This window comes from Anopheles darlingi, chromosome 3 (assembly GCF_943734745.1).
Source record: "Anopheles darlingi chromosome 3, idAnoDarlMG_H_01, whole genome shotgun sequence".
Classification (NCBI taxonomy): domain Eukaryota; kingdom Metazoa; phylum Arthropoda; class Insecta; order Diptera; family Culicidae; genus Anopheles; species Anopheles darlingi.
The window spans coordinates 18,793,481-18,813,966 of NC_064875.1; the positions used below are offsets into that span (position 1 = coordinate 18,793,481).

General features: G+C 51.1%; 2 protein-coding genes across 2 annotated transcripts in view; one reads left to right on the plus strand and one right to left on the minus strand.

The window, feature by feature from the left end:
• Positions 1–20,486, minus strand: part of LOC125953473 (D-beta-hydroxybutyrate dehydrogenase, mitochondrial) — a 35,283-nt gene that overhangs the window by 11,648 nt on the left and 3,149 nt on the right. The gene's annotated exons all lie outside the window — the stretch shown is intronic.
• The window catches only part of LOC125953491 (elongation of very long chain fatty acids protein 7), a 20,109-nt gene continuing 162 nt past the window's right edge, over positions 540–20,486 (plus strand). The window contains exons 1-7 of the mRNA XM_049683102.1: positions 540–711; positions 15,219–15,506; positions 15,640–15,830; positions 17,017–17,097; positions 17,204–17,366; positions 18,923–19,059; positions 19,337–20,486. The exon at positions 19,337–20,486 is cut by the window's right edge and continues 162 nt beyond it. Coding sequence (XP_049539059.1) covers positions 15,431–15,506; positions 15,640–15,830; positions 17,017–17,097; positions 17,204–17,366; positions 18,923–19,059; positions 19,337–19,630 — 942 coding nt within the window. The 5' untranslated portion in view covers positions 540–711; positions 15,219–15,430 and the 3' untranslated portion in view covers positions 19,631–20,486. The remainder of the gene's footprint in view (positions 712–15,218; positions 15,507–15,639; positions 15,831–17,016; positions 17,098–17,203; positions 17,367–18,922; positions 19,060–19,336) is intronic.

The following is a 20,486-nucleotide window of genomic DNA, read 5'->3' on the forward strand; positions in this document are numbered from 1 at the left end:
CTACTATTTTCATTTCGTTGGGCCCGTACAGCATGCTGCCGGTATGGTATGCTGTGTAGTGTGGAACGCTCGAAAAGGGAATCCCAGTGAATGGATCGAACGAAAATACGCACAGCATTGCCTCATATCGAAGGCCACCGAAAGTGATCGACCTCGTGGCGTGCAGGCGTCCCGCTGCCATTTAGAATCCAACTTTTCAAATTGTCTTTTTTTCGGAAGACTGCAAACTGACGCTGGAATCGGAACGATCTTCCCTCTTGTAAGCATGGCGTCAGCGCAAGCCCTATAGGGACGCAAGCGCCTTTGGGCTAATAAGTCCATTGTCAGGGACCCAGCAGCTACACTAGGCAGCTAGACCTACGCACGCACGACGAAAAGGAATAACCTTCGCCAACTAGTACACCAGTGGGAGCAACGGAACCCCGTAAAATCCCCCTCCTCCCGTTGTGGGTCGTGTGTGTCCGTCCCTGACGTGCCTTACGGCCGACTTTTGTTCTACTAGTCGACGATAGTGGTCGGAGCGCGCGGATCGGGTTAGTTTGCGCACGACTGCTAAGGAGAACAGACCGGGCGACGGTCGGAACAGAGTGTTACCCGCACTAGTGTTGGAAGTTGCATCGTTCAGTGTTGCACCGGCGTACTCGAAACGCCTCGAACCTACAGGAACCTCAGTGCCGGACAACAAGGACACACCAAGGAGTGCAATCGACGGTGCGTACAGTTTGTGTCCCAAATTCTGGGTGTTTGGATATGGATCTCAATACTGCATAAGTCTACTGTCAGTGTAGTTCAAACTTTGTCAATTGGTAGATCGAATATTGATCGTGTGAAGTCGATTAGAAGTACCCGTTTCTTAGTCAAATCGGGTAGGTAATACGATCCTCACGCGTTTCGTCATCCGCTTACCAGCTCGTCGAGCTTGTTTGTTGTCATCTAATGTCGTTGAAGCATTCTAGCAAGCTTCTAGACCTAGAACTTGGAAGTAATTTGCGTGCCATCGCTGGTGGCCGCCACGGCTAATTGCAAATTAACTGAAGCTGTCAGCACCAGCACCGGACGCCTATTGGATTCCCGTTTGTTTGTTGGGATGCTCCTCAGCGTCCCACGAAGGGAGCTTCAACCATTCCATTGTCATGCGTCTGGGGAATGGATTAGAAATAATTCCACGAGTGACTCCATGCCAACCATCCCCATCCAAGTAATGTCGATTGTGTTGGTGGTGCAGCTCGGGAACGAAATTTCGTCTCGCGGCTTCCGTCAGCAGCAGTCAAGCGACCGGCCGATGTATGGCGGATGTATAGTTGATGACACACCGGCTACGATTACTGCATAATTGCTATGATTACGGGCTTGTGCCGTGCACGCCCGGACAGCGGGCTCCGTGCTACTGGCTGGCTGACGGGCTGACTGGTTGAACTTTGCATCCGGCAGCTAACTAGAAGGAGTGGCTCGCTGGTCGCTGTCATCGCCATCGACGACGACGACGTTCGAAAGGAAGAAGCACGCTATCGGTGAGACGCAGTCGACGTAGTATTGCCAACGCGCCGCGAACATCGATCAGGTTAACCTTGAGCGAGCCTCGGAGGTACCGGATAGCCAAAGCCCAAAGTGAAATCATGACATTTGCAGGCACCACCACCACCTGGTTGATCTGCGCAAAGCAGGTTAATAACCCAGCCGGCCCGAAACGGGGACAGCAGACCCCGGACAGGCCTGTATGGCTAGGATGTATCGTCTTCATTTGCCACCATCTCGGCGCGACCACGTTCCTGGTCCCTCGGTCTGGTTTCTGGCGACTCGCCTCGGCGACAAAATGTTTCCAATAGCGTTGGGCCGGTTTTTGGCAAAACTAGTTTTCGGACGCTAGAAATCGTAGCGAATTCCTCGTTTAATACGCCTGTCGATCGCCTACAAGCACCTGGCCGGGCCATTCCATGCCATCGTGTGCCGTACCATACCGCCACGTGCTAGTGCGAGGTTTCGTTGTGACGTTCGAAACGACTTTGATCGACGACGAAGGGCTCCGGTTCTGTCCGAAAAACCGGTGCGAAAGTGGAAATACCATCGCAGAACGGAGCGCTCTACTAATCTGCCATGTCATTAGCACGATCGTTCCACGAGGGCCGGGAGTCCCCGAAAGCAAGGGAGAGAACACCTTGTCCGAGGGAAAGGTTACCGCGTTCGTTGCCTCCGTGGCGGATTGATTCTTTTTGGTGGTTTTCCAGGTTTTATTCTTGTGTCTCGTGTCTCGTGTGTCTTGTGAGAATTTTTTGGGGGAAAAGATGTTCTTAATTTATGCAAACCCAGAAAGGGCCACCACGCACGGCAGGAATTTTATTGAGGGTTTTTAATATGCATACATATATTTTCCGACTGGCAAGAGTGACTAACCGATAACCGAAACCGCTACTCGAGAGTATCAACAGGAGACTCGCCTTCCGAGGAGCGAACTTCTGCGTGTATCTAATCATGTAGCGGCAGCCTCCAAGGGTGTATTATGTTAATTATTCCGCCAAGTTTCTGGAAACTGGAGAGATGGTCTTAGGGTTTTACGAGATGTGAGGTACGTGACCTCAAATGTTGCGTGTGGAACATTTTCCCAATTTTATGTAAATTTTTTTTGGGGCGAATTTTTTGAAAAAACACACACAACGCTCACGGATGCGTAAAAGACAGTGCTGACTATGGCTTCCGTTTGCCTGTTTGCCCATTTGCTGCCCAACACCCAATTGCGTCAAGCGATGCTACGCACAACGCGCGCGCGCTGTGCTGCGACCGACCGGAGATGAAATGAGGATACCTAGGAACCTTGGAGTCTGGAAGTCTCGTACGCAGCCCGCTTTGATCGATAGCAAACCAATAGGTGTGTGTATGTCAGCCTTTGGAAAGCGTTGGCTTCCCCGAAGAGAGGCGAGGTGTGGTTTTGCAATGGACCCAGAAACGATCAACCTACTAACATTCAGACCACACCGATCAGACGTCAGCAGTAGCAGCAGCAGCAGCAGCAGCAGCAGCTCGTGTTCGCATTCGTTCGCATTCGTGTGTTTGCGTTTGATTTGTGCGGCCTGTTATACAACTTTTAGGAACGGATTAGGAACGGGCTGACTGGCTGGCTGGCTGGCTGGCTAACCAATCGGGCCCGTGAGCATCGTTTATGAGGTGGAAATGAGAAATGTTGAGCCACTGTCTGCTCTCCTGCTTCACATTTCATCACACCATCAACGCCTCGTGCAATCGGCACACTCGAAACACTCGAGTGACACCGTTCCTGGATGTAATCAGTGGATGGTTTGTTGTGTTTTCCAGCAGGGTTTGGAAATGGCCATCTTTGGTAGAGAAACTTCCCAAGGGCCAAGCAAGCAGGCCAAGCCCTAGCGCTAGCCGGATGCCAAATTATGCTCCATTCTTTTAGCCTCAAGTGAAGAAACCAAAATAATAAAAGACATCTCGAAGCATCCCGATTATGAGTAGGTGAGAAAAGCTCCGCGAGATATTAATGCTGTGAAAATGGGCCACCATGGCGTAGCCGCCACCGGACCAGACTCTCGGGTGATGACGCAGAGATGAGCTCATTTGAGATTTCGGTTTGTGTGTGTGTGCGCTCGCGCATTGTCATTGGCCAACTGACTATCTTGCTGGTTGAACTAATTGGGTGAATAAGCTTCAGCCCAAGACCCAAGACCAAAACCGCAAATTAGAAATCTATAATCGCGCTCTTGCCCAACAGTAAATCACCAGCAACCAGTAACAGCAACAGCACCAGCACGGCCGTTTATCTAGGGGTTCAAGGGCTTGAAATGCGCACGGAGCGCATAATATCTGAAATACTACACGCCTGTGCGGTGCGGTACGCAACTGGGCGCCACAATCAACATAGATAACGAAGGTTTTTTTTTCTCTTCTTTTGGTAATTTATGCTATGTTACCACCACCTGCCTTTTGCTGGGTGTTTGTTATTGCGAAGCCAATTCGAATGAGATTTTAATTAAGTGGTGCTATACGGTTACGAACCACGGATCACGGACGGTGGCGGAGCTTTCAATCGAAAACTCTCGGAAAACCCCCAATACGCTTAATCATGCTTTCGCCATTCGTTCATCGTGCTGTGCCGGAAGTGTCCATACTGTGCAGAAGCAGCAGCGAAATGACGTAGCCGTGCTGCTTGCTTATGTGCGGATGGATTTTTTTGAGTTTTCATTGTTTTGCAGCAGATGTCGACAACAGCAGCGTTCGAATCGAGTCCCCGGTGTGTGTGGTACCGGCGATCACAACACACACATAAGAATACAAGATAGGGAGATCCGCCAATCCCCGTAGTGAAAGGGACGCCGGTGCGAAGGTCACAGAAGGAATGAACCTTGGTCCAGAGCGTAAATGTAGTTTTACAGCTTTCATTTGGGGATGTGTAATCCCGTCATCGGTACTTGGCATGCAAGTACCTCAAGTCGTAAGTCGATGGCCTCAGTTGACCTTGCGGCAGGCGGTGCACATTCGTACACGTTCACCGATGCTGTGGCAGTACGTTGACGGTGATGGTGACTAGGAAGAGATGAAGGTGAGCCAGCATGTAGAACTGCCAGCCAGGAACTGCATCCGATGAGCTAACCAAGCATGCCGCTGCATCGCCCGGGTGCGTCAGTGATCAGTGAACTGTTGCAACGCGATAGAATCTCGTCTCGTCTACATTTAGAAAAAAAGTTTAGATAAACTTTCAAGGTGCGTCCTAATGACAGCCAAATTGTTGGCGCCTTGAACAACAGCTACTTGCGAACATCCTTCACGAGCCGCCACTCGTGAGGCGGAATTAGTTCGCTGAAACTGACACACAAGGTTGTCCGCGCCATGTTCAGTGCATTCGATTTGTCACAACACACAACCATTTTGATTCCGCTTCCATCCTGTCTACATACGAGGAACTCGTAATTTATTTAATTAGAAATCAAACGACAAACGTCAATAACGCTGAATGACGAGTAATAGTTGGAGCAGTTTCTGGTGTTTACTTCCTTCCGTACCACGAGCAAGGCAACTAATCTGTCTTCCAACGTGACGTCGTCTCGTCAGCCTCGGCCCAGTTCCGGGCCGGGCCGGGTCGAGTCGAGCGAAGCCGTGCAGTCAAGAGTTAAGCAATCAGATCGGTTTTAATCAAATAGAGGTGCGGCTTGTCAAGTCAAAAAAAAAAAAAAAACAAAAGCCCAGCTCGAGATGAGACACGAAACGACTACGAACGAACGAACGGGTAGCGATGAGCCACCCAGACCCAGCAGACTGCAACTAATGATCATGCGGACGGCGGCCACGTGGAACCGCGAGCTGTGACGTGCCGTTTCGCGAAGCTTCGCTCGATAGCGCCCCAATAAGCGAGCCGCAGAACCCTTCGCTAATGGCGGTCTGCGGCGCGTCTTTTCGTCGAGTCTGGTGGTACCGGATGTGGCCGGCACCGTGGATCATCACCGCCGTCGCCGCCACCACTGCCACCGATGGCATCACACAAGGCAAATGGTGAAATCATACTATCAAATCACCGTCGATCGGCCTGGCGATCAGAGCAGCAGACCCCCCGAAAAAATTGAACGTATGCTAGCGAGCGCACGAACCACTCGAGCGCGCGGAGGTTTGGTCACGCATCCTGGCCAGATACACACATCCGCCTAAAAAAAAAAAACAAAAAACAGAACGGGCTGGCTCTCGTCATCATCGCTCGATTGCTTGCCAAACAGAGTCTCTGTCTCTGGCCGCCACCCAGGTTCTCTCCGCTGATCTGCTGCTGCCCAATGCCCAATGCGCTCCCACGGAAAGCCACCAACCAACCAACCAACTCTGAACCGGTTGTCGGAGTCGGTGCGCGAACCCGTTTTTAACGGCGAAACCTCGCGAAGTGTAACGGAAAACAATGAACCACCAATGGGGCGCCACATGTACTTGCGTGTGTGTATGGTTGCCTTTCCTCCTCCTCCTCCTCCTCCTCATACTGCTCATACTTTTGGGCATCTGCTGCGCGTACTGCAACTATGTTTACCGTTCAATTAGACTTGACCATGAGGAGAGCATTTTTGGACTGGCAGGTCCAGGAGGAAGGTCATTCCGTGGTTGGGGTTAGTGGGGCCTCGCATATAGGGAAAGCATCACCCCCCTTCTCAGGGGTGCGCTTAGATTGAGTCAGCGATCGAGTGAAAGAGAGAGATAGAGAGAGAGTGACAGATACGGGGTTGTCATCAAGCGCCGTGGTGCTGATGCGCTCTTAACTAATCACATGCCGGTGGTAGTGCTGGTGGTGGCCAACGGGTTGGAACGGGCTGCTGCATAAAGATGGTGCGACCTAGTCCGGGGTCCAGGGTCCGGGGTGCTCGGAGCGCGTGCGCTGTTGAAGCTCGAGAGTGAGAGTAAAGGAAAGTGGTGTCCCGTCGCTACCGAGTGGCCGACTTTGGTCGACACAGAGCCCCCTCTCGCCGGATCTAGGCCCCGCGACTAGGCAAGACGCAACACGCGACCGCAACGCGAGAGTCGCGAGACCTCAATTCCGTAATCCCGCACCGCGTCTGCGTGGTTTGCGTGATGCCCAAGATGGCGCACCGGCCCCTTGGTGCTGTTGGCGCTGCTGGCGCTGCTGCTGGCTTGTTTATCTCAGCGGACTTGCGCGACGACCAGTGACTAAGTTTATACGGCTTTTTTTCGGTTGCTTTGGCCGCTCAACGCACGGCGCGCCATTACATCACCGCTGGAGCGCTGGAGAGGAGTGACAGAGAGTGGTGCAACTAACCGACCAACCAACCAACCAACGTAGCCAAAAGGGGGAGAGTCCCCGATCTGGCTGCTGCTGCCGGTGCTGCTGCTGTATGAGCGATCGATGCTTTTCATCTCTCACAGCTCACACAGTCCCGTTAGTCGACCGCTGCTGCCGCATAACATAACAGCCCCGCCACTACTACTAAAGCACCAGTACTAAAGCGCGTTCGCTTCAAAGCGAGCGTGAAAGTGGCAGAAAAAAATGAGAAAGGTTGGAACCAATGAACCGCCGATCATCATCGCCGTCTGATCGTGTCCGTGGCGATTGGCGGTGTGTGCGCACGGGCGAGGGGAGGGAGCAGCATGCCATGTTTCAAGTATCAAGTACAGGGTACTTCGGGCTCGTCTCGTCGTCCGGTCTGGCCCGGTATGAGCCGCGTACTGAAGGTCGCACGTACATGGTCTGCAACAACTTGACCTTGGCTTGGTTGTTGCTAGTGCGGCTGCTGCTGCTGCTGCTGTCGGTCTGGCGGTGTGTGCCTGGCGAGCATGACGCAAGGTTTGTTTTCCTCTATTTTCTCCGCTTTCGTTTCAAGGCCATGCGGGTTGTGGGGTGCAACGCGGAAGTTATTGTCGCGTTTTACGCACTTGAAATTGCGATCATAAACGGGAGTGGCGTCGCCGGTGGATAAGGTCATGGCGGTTTGGTCCGGTTTGGCGTCGATGATTTTGACGAACAGTTAAACGGTTTGGAGCAGAATTTCTGATTTTTTGTTTTGTTTCTATTTGAAGTCTTCGCATTCACTTCCACGATTTGTTCGTAATATTTCTTGGAAAAAATTATTAGATCTTACCTTTCGTTAGACATTTCAAAAGTGGTGAAATGCTTACTCATAGACTGCTTACTGCTTACTCATAGAGGAATCAATTTCTCATGCTAGAGCTGAGTTAGTGATCGATTGACTTCAGCGCCGTTCTCTAATTATGCTGTTACACGATCGCGCATACCACATACCGGTAGCATCCGCAAAACAGATTCATTGCATAACCCTCGAGCTGCATTCTGAATGAGTGCTAAAGGAGTGTCACGACAAAGGTAGATCTCAACATTAATTATTTCTTTTACATTGAGCTGTCATTTTGTATCTTAACTTCCTCTTTTTCTAATCTCGCACTTTAATCTCTCACTCTTTAAAACGTTCGATATCCGCATAGAGCAGCATGCAGTGATCTCGGTGTCGTTTTCCTTGGGCATCCTTCACGGTGATGGTCAGTGTAGGCCGTTTCTGGGTGCGAAGGAACCGCGGTTCCGCTCAAAAAACCCAGCATATCTCCATACACGTTTTTCAGCTTTCCCTTGCCCTTCAGCAAGACCGTTTGGATGTAAAATTAACATCCAAGCACGCTACCTACTATCGATATCCCAAATGCATGGAACCGAATAGGCGTAGGTTGTGAATACGGTTTAGCATGATTTTGGAGTTAATAAAAGCGAACAGTGCAACTTCATTAGCACATTTTTTCGGTTAAATGGTCGTCCATTAGGTCGCTCGTCTAATGCCTTTTTGAAGCTTAATGCCCATAGAAGGGAGCGGTCCTGAGGAAGATTCGCCCTTTAATGGACGCTGACCTTGAAATTCTTGATTTCAATTCTCGATCTGACATTTCCAGGCATTCTGTCTGACTTAACAGCAATAAACAATAAGATGGTATTAAAACTGTAAGCAAAATGATAATGATCCGTTAATGTAAACGGATAATATTTGAAAAAATGCCCTCCCGGGTGGGTGGCAATCGATTACACCCCGGAACAAAATTGCATTGCGTCTCGCGCTGCGACAATATGCAAAAATGGCAGAACTTGTCTCCGGTCCGGCCCAGGCCCACTGTACTGCTCATCGAACACTCTCGAACACAGCAGCCAAGAACCGCACCGGGGGCGGTAATTTAAAACCATTGCAGATCAACATCCCGTTTGCGATGTCGCGCGATGACGATGACGTCAAATGACCAAGCGAGGCAAGCGAGGCAAGCGCGGAATCGCGGATCGTGGTTTGATGGAAATATTTATAATCGAACTCAACCGTCCACCTGAAGGACGAGGTGCGTTCAAGGAGGTGGTGGATCGCACGGAAACACACGATTCCGGCATCGATCGATCTCGGCGTCGCTGCATCGTAATCGCGGCGCATCGTGAGGCGCGAGCTGATGGACCTTTCGAATGATTATGCGATGGGATCTGACATCTCGGTATCGTCCTCTGCGTAATGACCGATTAAGAATCACTTCCTCGTCTCATAAGAAGCCGTAGGAGCCACTGGAATGTTTGGTATATCAAGGCGCACGGACTGCATTGCTCAATGCTGTTGCTCCAGTGACCGTCGACACTAGCGAGGGGTCGCGAACGCACTCGAAGATCGCAACAGCAAAAGTAACAACAACGATGGCGACGACGAAAACAATTCATCTCGATTGCAAACTCCCATCGTTAAGGGTAAGGTAGTGTTGCGTGTCGTGTCTGGTCGGACCCTGGCCCTACCCACGGGCCACGATAACATATTCCATGTTTCAATGAGCTCCACACACACACACACAGCACACACACCCGAAATCCCTTCTGATGCAAGCCAAACGCGTACGCAGCACGGATGATGAATAAAATGAGGTAGCGCACCGCCAGCCGCTAATGGGTCCGGTTGCGCATAATAGGAATGCAGCATAATATTGTTGTTAAGCTCCTTTAAGCGGAAGCCGGGTAACGACGCAACCCGAACACCGACGATGGGCTAACGTCAGGCGCGTCAGGTGCGTCAGCCCTCATTCTCTCGAAGACGTTCGCACCGCTTGACCCGTTACATAGTTGCTGTTGTTGTTGTTGTTGCTCGCATACGGCCTTGAGATGCTTTCCATCGACGACGACGACGACGCCAGAGATCTCACCAACGGAGTCCAAACATTCCCCCTTTGGTTTGGTGATTGTTGGTGCCAAACTTTCAAGAGCTGTGGTCGAGATTGTAGTCGATCGAGGAGCGATCGAGCGACAGGATGTGAATGGTGGCCTGGTGAGTGCGCTCACGTCGCGGTTCACGCAGCTGGTGACCCAAAACGGGCTTCCGAAAACACGGCTCTCCACGCGGACAGAGAAGGGCACAGAGCTAATCCACGCGAACGAAACGCAAACTCATTAGTCCAGTGAGTTACACCTGAAGCTCTCCAAGTGGCTTATCTTGGTGGCAGCAACAGCAGCACTGAAACTCCCATGAGGCCGAGCGTTGGAGATGAAAGCGAAACCGTTAGTGGCACAGCAACAACAACAACCCCTGCACTGGCACCCCTCCGATTGGCAAGGAATTCAACAAAAGCAACCGGAACAAATGAAAAGAAATAAAAAAAAAAACAACCATTCGCTCGCTGCACTTGCTCCGTGCCATTATTGTGCGGGAATGGTTCACGCAGCAGTCGCAGTAGCAGCAACAGCAGCAGCAATCTGTCATTTCCCGGTGTCCCGCGTCACGCACGTGTGACTGCTGCTGCTGCCGCTGGTGCTGCTGACATTCCTGCTCAAATTCCTTCCGATTCGCCTTCACATGTCGTCGGCGTCTGCATAAAGGGGTTGCTGATTGGTGCGCGACCTTCTGTGACCTCGCCACTCGCTCTGACGGTCTAGCGTCAACATCCATTCTCGAGGAAACGCCTTCCCAGCATAAAAAAGCATCTAGTTCCTATCTAGGGGCCACACGTCACCGGACAAAGCCGTTACGCGTTTACGCTGATTGAGGAACACACAAACCGTATCGAGAGCAGAGGGCCAAGGCACGTGGCCTAAACCGCCTGCCCCCGCCTTCCGAAAAGTGCAGTCAAGCGTCGCGAGCGCCACAGTTTCCGCTACAACAGCACTAGCGTTTAGCGATCATCGAGAAACCATAAAAAACATTATTACGCCCTCCCCTCGGAGATCGATCATAAAGCGGTTTAGTTGGTGATGGTGGTAGACGGAGGGTGAGTTCTATGGCCAGGTGAACCATCTTGAGTTGGATGTTGGTTGGTTGGCTCCAACTGGTCAGATAGTGCTGCCACTGCTGCAGCAACATTACACAACACTACTTTGCTTTGAAGGGGAGGAGCAGCAGATCGCGAACACAAATTATGATCGAGCATTGATTGTGCGCAGCGCCGAGCTGCTGCTGTTGATGGTGTGATTATGATCCGCGAAGGATCAAGGCCGCGGCCGAGGTTCGTCACTAGATCTTCAATCTAACAGCGTCTAAAGCAAAACTAATCGCCTCACGTAGCTAGCGGGGCGTAATGAGAATATCCTCGTCTATCACGATGCACGATGCAATTTGTAGACCTTCGATCTCAGCTCCCTGGAAGGGACACGCCAGGGCGCAGATCGCACGGAAGCACGCAAGCAATTGTGTCGCAAGCTTTAAGCGAGGGTCTTAGGTTAATTCGGGCCAAAACCTCTGCTCATTTTTTGGGGGGTTTTGTTTTGTGACGAAAGAATTCAACTTTTTTTTCGCGTTTGATTAAACGACAACTTTTCAAGAATGTTTGGTCGTAGTTTGAGGAATGTTTGCTTAAAAATTTTGCCATCGCATTATATTAAAGAAAAGTTTTCTTAAAAGGCACTTTTTGCTGTGTCCATAGCACCTTCGTGACAAATTATCTGGGGCATTCAAAACAATACTCTTTGGTTAGATTAGGAGTTTTTCCAGACAGTCCCATTTAAATGCTTATTTTTTTTTTAATTTGAGATAGCATTTTCAGAGTGCAAAAGTTATGTTTTTACGACTAAGAAGAAGAGTTTGAAAACAGTTGCGCCAGAAAACGAGTTTAACATAATTAACAACATTAAAAAAAAAACGATCAACAAAGTTTGGAAAAACCGCTTCAATATGAGAAATTTTTTTGGAAAACCCGCTTCAATATGAGTTGCGGTTTTGCCGAATTCAATATCTTTATCAGTTGTACTTTGATCAATCGAAAAAAAATTAAACAAATGATTATTATCATTATAAATTATTGAAGGGATCAGTATTCTTGATGCAAAATGTAAGAAAAAATGTCAGTTACAAAAATTAAATACATAAGGCCCCAGTTAAGCCCACCCTGATGCTGTTTTTCGTTGCTGTACACTTGTTGAACACTTGGAGAGCATAACTTGCAAGACGAAGAACGCTTCTCATCATGAAGTCGATGATGAGCAGACCACATCCATGCCAAGTGGTCCTGAGAGACACCTTTCGTGGTTGTCACAAAACCGGAGGTGCTAGACAACATCATCTAGTCATTATGAAGATGGCGTAACATTCCTTCACCACTAGTCACTCCCTTCTGCTGCTGCTGCTGCTGGTGCTGGTGCTCAAGAGGTGCGTTTAATAAACACTCACTTCTTCGCCGCTCCACTAGCCGATCAGAACGCCCCCCCAAGCCACTCTCACTCAGTAGTCTCTAAACGCTCACTAACAGGCGATGAGCAGGCGCTTGGCTTTCGCTGTTTTGGTTTGTCACTCTGACGTTCGTTTTTATAATGGTATAATACACAAATGTTAAAACGGCAACGAACCCCCCTCCGGGCGGGCGGCGGCAGCGGTGTCGGTGGTCGTGGTCGCGGTGCAGTTTGAATAATGCACCGCAGACGGCACATGATCGAGACGCATTCGCTTTACACATTTGAACTTTGCGCAACACACCGCACCGTAGGAGAAGAGGGTGTTGTTAACGCTCGATACATTCGATGCACTTCGTCACAAACCGGCAACCAGGGGGTCTGGTCTGCCCGGGTCAATCTGGGTTGTTGAACTGACATGGCTCGGTTCACCCCTGGTTGTGTACTCTCCCCGCTGCATTCGAACTCTCGCCTCACGAGCGGTTCACGGTAAGAAGCGTCTTCCAATAAAAAACGAAAAAACAAAATGTCCAAAGACACGCTACGGTGGTATGATGTGCCATTATTTATGTGACAACTGGCGGCTGCTGGCGTGTGCACCTTCTTTTGCATAAGCAGGTCCAGGGGTTAGCAAAGACCTTGGGGCGAATGCGGTGCCCGCTTTACGGCCGCGTCTGCGTCTAACGCTGGTTGCCGCATTTCCCTTTCTTTTCCCCAAAAGACTATCCAAAACAGCAAATTTACAAACTTCCATACACAATTCCTCAAAGGCGAACAAGGCGAACATTCTGCATTTAATACGGGAAGTCACAACGCCCACGAGTGATGCTGGGCCCCTCAAGATCCTAAAGATTCAGCTGATGTGATGGATCCACACAGCTGGTGGTGGTCCCAAGATTTGCTTTTTTGAGGTCTGCTCGACCTAAACCTGAGTCTCGCGCGCGCTCGCTAGCCAGAGCGTCTTATGCAACGCACCACCACCACCACCACGACCATGGTGTTGTTCGCGCCCCAAAAGGAGGCCTAGTTAGGCCGATCCACTAGCGTTGAGCGACGACGTTGGGCAATGGCCAGCAGATTTGGAGTTCGTTTCGGAGTTGTCATCATAAACTCTCCGAAACGTTGAGATAACGTCCGAGGTGCCCACCTCGCCGGTCGTAGGTGACAGCAATGGCAGGCAGGGCAGGGCAGGGCGTGTTATCAAGCATCAAGTGTCCAGTGCACAGCAGGACAAACGATGCATTCTTGAATCTTCACAACCAAAAACCACGTTGTTCAAGCGGTTCCAGCTGATGAATCGCGTGCGTTTGTGTTGTGACAAGGTGAGGTAGCCCTCACCAGCTCAGAGTACCGGTTTCTTGTGTCTTTTTCAATCATGGACTGGATGACCTGCAGCAGCAGCAGCAGCAGCAGCAGCAGGACCAGCCCTCCATGGGGCAGGTATCAGCAATACCGAGGTTAAAGGGTCGGAACATTGCGGGCGGATGGACGGACAGACGGACGGACACATACCATCCTGGGCGGGACCTGCGGGACTGACCTTCAAAAAACTGGTGGCTGGTGGGTCGTCATTCCCGTTTGCGTCGCCCGGCCAATGGCCAATTATGTAAGTGGGACCACGGGGTATGGGTGTGTGTGTGTGAGGTAGGTTTTGTGTAGCCGGTTGTCCTGGTTGTCGAGTTTCGCATCTCTCTGGCAGCCACACAACACAACACGATGAGAAGAAAAAGAACGAAGTACGAAGCAGCGAGTGACCTCCTTTGGTCCGCGCAAGGCGCAAGGCAAGGTGAACGCGTGGCATGGTGCCGTGTGGTGTGGTGTGTGTTGGCGTGATAATGTAGTCGCTGGTGCTGGGTGCTGGCTGGAGTCGCTGGAGCGCCACACAATGGCCATCCCTTTGGCAGCATCATGGCAGGATCGCACAGGGTCTCAATGTCCCGCATTCAGATCCGTACGCTTTATCAGTGGGCCCACCATCCTCTCCTTCCTTTCTTACAACCCCCGCCCCTCACCTTGCTACAGTGCTTCGGCACCGGACCGAGCAAGCGCCAGCGACTCGCATCTAGCGTCCGATCGTCGCCCGGAGATCGTTCGTTTTTGGGCATTTTGTTCGTCGCCAGCGGCTTTATCGGTAGTTCGCGACTCGCTTTGACCGGTGGGTGGGGGTAGGAAGATCTCAAGACAAACGAAGAGAAAGAGAGAGAGAGATAGAGAGAGAGAGAGAGAGAGAGAGAGAGAGAGAGAGAGAGAGAGAGAGAGAGAGCGCACGCCAGCTAGAGAGGGGTTGCGACGATGGTTCGGGCCACACTTCGCTTCGTGCCTTCGCCACCTCGGCGGCGCGGTACACCTCTATAGTATCTCTGTTACGCGTGCGACCGACCGACCGACCGACCGATCGACCGTCAGCCAGTAGTGCAACAACAACAACAAAGTTCATCCAGTTTTCACCAGCGAACCAGCGCATTTCGGAGTTTCGCGTGCGTGTGTCCGTGTGTCGCCCCCGGGCCTTTGCGCCGGACCCGAGATTTGGGGGTTAGGATCAATCGAACCGTACCTTTTGCGTGCGACCGGACGATCACGGACGATCAGTTTGTGGTGGACGCGCGACCGGAACGGTACTACGGTTTTTTTTTTTGTTGGGTTCGTTGGTTGACAAACCTTACGGTCCCCGCCTTCTCTCGTTGTTGCTGCTGTTGGCGTTACTGTGCTTCCTGCCCTCTCGGTTACCCGGTTCCCTAAGGTGGTAAAGCATCATTTCACTTCACATCTTCGCTTCGATCGTTTCTGCAACTGATTTGTGGGATTTTTACGTGCGGCAGATCCGGTTCTGGCTAGCGTTCGTTCGTTACTGCTCGCGAACTCAATATCATCCTGAGCTAGTGCGAAAACCTGAATCCATCTTCCATCTTGAAACGTGCGTTTGACGAGTGTGTGTGTGTGTGTGTGTGATCGCATCTCTGTATGTGTGACCTTCTAGTGCGTGTGTGTGTGTGTGTCCACTAGTGATAAAACGAGGCGTTTTTGGAGGAATTCATGTTTTAATCTAAAAAGGCTCTTCTCTATCTGTTCTCTCTTCTACATTCCTCATCCCGTTCCGCAGATTGTTAAGCCCCAACGCAACAGCATCAGCGAGTGACATATCCGGACTCGTTGGTCGCTACTCGGAGTTCGGAAAGTGACCAAAAGTGACCGTACGTGACGGCGAACGAGCCCCGTGGGCACGTGGCTGTGTGATCCTTGTGTGTCCTTACGCCCCGTTACACTACGCCGTCGTCTACGTCCCGCATTGACACATTGATCGCAGGCCGCAGCATGAGTGCAGACGTCGGCAGTGTTGAGCCTAGCGGTGTGCTAGGGAGAGTGGTGAAGTTCTTCGTGGATAACCAAGGTGCGTGGAAGGTCCGAGAATGGTTGGACTCTGCTGCTACAGTAGTCGCTGCTGCTGCTGCTGGCACTGCTTTTTACTGATCATTCTTCGTTCGTCTTCGTCTTCGTCCTCCGCATTCCTTCCGTTTCCGTAGATGAGCGCACCTCCGACTGGTTCCTGTCCGGATCGATCACGCCACTGATCATGATCCTCGTCACCTACCTCTACTTCTGCCTCTACGCCGGACCGCGCTACATGGCGAAACGGAAGCCCTTCAAGCTGGAAACAGTGCTGATCGCGTACAATGCGATACAAGTGGCGCTCAGCATTTTGCTAGTCTACGAAGTGAGTGTTACGAACGACCATCATCAAACTCATCACACGTCAGTCACACAAGTGCGCCCCCCCCCCCCCCCCCCAAAAGCCACGCGTCCAAAGGCTTAGTCCGTATCTTAAGTCCAGGGACTCAATGGGATTATAATAAGCCAGTTCTCGTTCTCGCTGCTTGGGGGGTTTTTCCCCCGTACCGAATCAAGAATGTGACGTCAGAGAATGCCGTTTTTAGCGAGCCACATAAACAAACAAACGCACGTTAGTCACGAAGGAAGGAATCGAATTGATCGCTCTTAAGTCAGTCTTGAGACAGAGACCGAAAGAAGAGGCCAATGTAGAGAATTCACGAGCGAGAACCCCGGAAGCGAAAGAACGTGTTTTTGGCGCATTGGACGCGAAGGTCGCGTTCGGGTACGATTTTTTTTCAAGCAGATCTGCTCATCTGTGGTGGAATCTGCGGATCTGATTTCCAGTCCCCTTAATTTCTCGATCAAACAAAGATTGTCTTTTTCCTCCCGTTATCTGAAAACACCATTACGATTCGTTTTATGAGCCTCCACATTTTCCATCCGATGCCAGCTCTTGGAACCGCGTGATACCGCTTGTCAACACCCTGCTCTTACTCCCTGTCATCCCCTGCCTCAATGGCTCATCAGCTTCACCAGCTTTTAAAAGCGAAACATTGTTTTACTGTCATCGGTTATCGGTTTAATAGCACACGACGACGACGACGGCGACAACGGTGGTAATGATAGCGATAGAGTGCTGGCCGCAGTTCCCACGCTTCTCTCTTTAGCACAGCAGACAGCACAGTTTACAATGCGACCTCCCCCACCCTACCTCTCACCCGGTGCAATTCGCTAACCAATCGTTAAGGCTGACCATGACGCAACGTCAGTCATTGGATAATTGACACTTTTACGATAGACTTTCCGCTTGACCAATTCCACAGCGGCCACAGCGACGCTTGGTTTGTGGCTTGATTTTGCTTTTCTCTCTCTCTCTCTCTCGAGAGAGAGAGAAGGCACCCCCTCCCCAGCTGGTCTGGCATCTGGTAACGGTGTGATGAGGAAGATGCAACCACCGTGGTTTTGAAAAACATTGGAGTTTTTTCCGAGTATTTTCGTAGCTCGTGCCAATCCGTCGTCGCTACTAACACCATTTTGTTTGATTTCTTCTCTCCACTTAACAAAACAAGGGAATCGAAGGTGGATGGCGGAAACACTACAGCTACACCTGCCAGCCCGTGGACTACAGCCGGAACCCGGTAGCGCTGAGGGTATGTATAGGACATTTACGGCGGCGGTCGGGCGACGAATCATACTAACCTCGTTCGTGCAATTTCTGCAACCCGCAAACACCCCCCCCCCCCCCGGCGATTACAGATGGCGCGCGCCGTTTGGGCGTACTACATGTGCAAGGTCGTGGAGCTGCTCGATACGGTTTTCTTTGTCCTGCGAAAGAAGCAGAACCAGGTATCGTTCCTACACCTCTACCACCACACGCTGATGCCGATCTGTGGATTCATCGGTGTCAAATATTTCGCTGGTAAGTCACACAGTCACACACACACACACACACACACACACACATGCGTTTTTGGGGGTCACGAGCAAGCGTAACCGATACCGAACGCACCTCCACCTTCATGCACACTTGACAGGGCCATAACATTCACGATCATTGATCTTCTTCGCTGGCGACGACAATGGCGTCGGCGTCGCTGGTATGCAATTATCACATTCACCGGGCCACCACTTCACTTCTGGTGACACTGGGGCAGGGTCAGCCCGTGCGATTTGAATGTCGAAGTGCGACACACACACACACACACACACACCGACCAGGATCGAGGATCGGGCATTTTCACAGAAGGGTGCGAAAGCCGTGGATCGTGGTATCGAGCTTATGCCGCCGCCGGCGTGTGATGTAGCTTATGCTTCTTTGGAAGGTCTCCCCCCTTCGCTTCCCCGCGATAACGATAGATCATGGTGACGAGAGCTTGGTTGATGGTCATGCAGATAATCATGCTAATAAGTTGCCTGCGTGCTTAAGGTCAGGCACGCTTCAGTGCATCCCCTCAGAGTGGCCGTCGAGTGCGTGTCCATCGGAGTGTGCAGTTTCACCTGGTCACCGCAACATTGCTCTGAGGGATCGAATAACAGACACTCGAGCCTCTTTGGTAATGGTTTGCACAGAACAGAACCGTCTGCAGATCAGTCCTTTCCCCTTCGGGCACACTACACCACGAACAAAAGATCCTTTTGTCGTGCAAAGAACGCGATGCAAACACTGGGGATTAGTTTTTTTTTCCCCCCATCCCACTGGTCACTCCCATTGCCCTCCTTTTATGCAGCATGGAATTTGTTTTGGGTTTTGTGTTGTTGCAAAGTTGTTATGCAAGTGGCGGTCCACCGGTGTGTGCTAGATGCAAGCACCTGTAGCCCGAACCCACCCGGACCAGAACACCAGGCCAGGCCAAGCGCACCACACACCACCATCACCACCCCCATCGGGGGGCAGTTATGTTAAATGTTTTGCTTTGATAGCTCTGATGCGTCATCCCCGTCAAAGGAATAGCTTTTAACTAACACTTTGCATTGTTTGATGTGCTGCTTTGGTTTGCTTGCAAAATGGAAACAATCAAACTTCTGCCAAGGAACTTGTGAGGTTTGCGAAGGCGAAGCAAACTGGGAACACTTTCTGCAAAACCCGCACCACGCGGGAGATTGTAATGATCGGTTAAAGGCGTGGAAGCCGATTTGTAAAAAAAAAAACGTAGAAATTCTAACCGATCATCATAGAGCCGCGCTTCCATTAGCATACTCGACGCTCCGCCGTTGACAAACCCAAATCCCGCTCCTTAACTCACTTTAACAAGCTCAAGTCAAGTCGATTCGCTTCGCATAATAGCGTCACGCTTTACGTCAGCGCGACGAAGCAACGAAACAAAACGACGTTGGCGGTTGGCGCGAAGATTTATGAAAATCATTACACAAAATTTATGACTTCCCCTTTTGGTTAGGAAACGATGTCCCCCACCCCAAAAGATCCAAATACTGATCTCCTTCTGCATGATCTGTGTCCCTTTCTACCGTCAACAGGTGGTCACGGAACTCTGCTCGGCGTTATCAACTCGTTCATCCACGTGTGCATGTATGCCTACTACATGCTGGCAGCGATGGGACCCAAGGTACAGAAGTACCTCTGGTGGAAGCGCTACCTGACTGTTATGCAGATCGTAAGTATCGTGTGGGCCGAATTCTTGGGGTGATAGAAATTGTTACACACACAGGAATATCCGCGTGGTGGCTAATAATAATGAAGTATAAATGAACGTGTTCCAGACACTTTCACTTCGAGCCCTAAAGCTCGGACCCTAGCCCATTACGGCCCGTTCGGTATTGCCCTGTGTGTGTGTGAACTGGACTGCCAAGATAATAATAACGACTGACGCCAATAACTGATCACTTTCACCCCGCTCTCTCTCTCTCTCTCTCTCTCTCGCGCGCTCACAGGTCCAGTTCATTATCGTGTTCTTCCACACACTGCAAGTCCAGTTCCAGCCGACCTGCAGCTACCCGAAATCGATTGCGGCCCTGCTCACCCTGAACGCTGGCCTGTTCATCTACATGTTCAGCTCGTTCTACGTTCACTCGTACCTCCGCAAGGGTAACCAGGGACGTAGCAAGCGGGCTGGCGAAGAGAACAACAACCAGCTTGAGTGCAAACCAAAGGATGCGGTCGAGAAACTGGTACAACCAGCGGCCGCCGCAGCAACGGACAGCAGTGTAGCAAAGAAGGCGCTGTAGGAGGAGCTGCTGGACGTGGCTTTCTGGAGTTTCGAGAGTTCCGAAAGCGAGAGACCTTGGCGCCACTGGTTTGGCCACCGTTTTCGTCCGTATTTCGACGTAGCGGGGGTGTAGCTGGCCGGCCCGAAACGTAGCGCCTACCACCACCTCGTACCACATAGAGCGACGGTAATGTAACGCAGAAAGCGAGATAGAGAAAGCAGGTAGGGGAGGGGAAAGGAAGGAAGGGAAGGAGGGCCGCGTGATCGTATGTAGGTTTATAGTTTGTCAAGTCTAGAACGATGCCCAAGCCACCAAGGCACCCAAGCAGGCCATCCTGGTGGTTGGTGCAGTAGAAGTGAAGGAACTCGCAGAGTGTGCGCGCGCATCACATCACATATCTCCACCCCCCCCCCCCCCCCACCCCATTCAACGCTTCGGATCTTCCTCGATCGTGTCCCCTAGTAGGAACATGCAAGAGCGCTCTGCCAACTTTTGGGGGTTTGGGGAGAAAGGGGAAGGAGGGAAAGAGTGTGTAACAGTAGTTTACGAGGTACCTTAGCGTTTAGCGTCCCTGGAAGCACCGAACGGCTGCATAGAGAGAGAGAGAAAAACAAAACGCGAGCACGATAATGTCTAATCGTTGCGATCTCTTGGCCTTCGTCTTCGCATGAGTGTCTCTTGATCTCAATGCAATGCTTTTATCTATGCCACTGCGCCAGATCCCCCAACGACAACAACGACAACAACAACTTTGCCTCTCCGCGCTGCAATAGATGCCGATATCCTCTAGGCAAGACACCTACACCACAGGAAGGAGCAACCCTCCCCCTTCTTTACGATATTGTCCTTTCAAACAAGCTAGACTTTGCCAAGG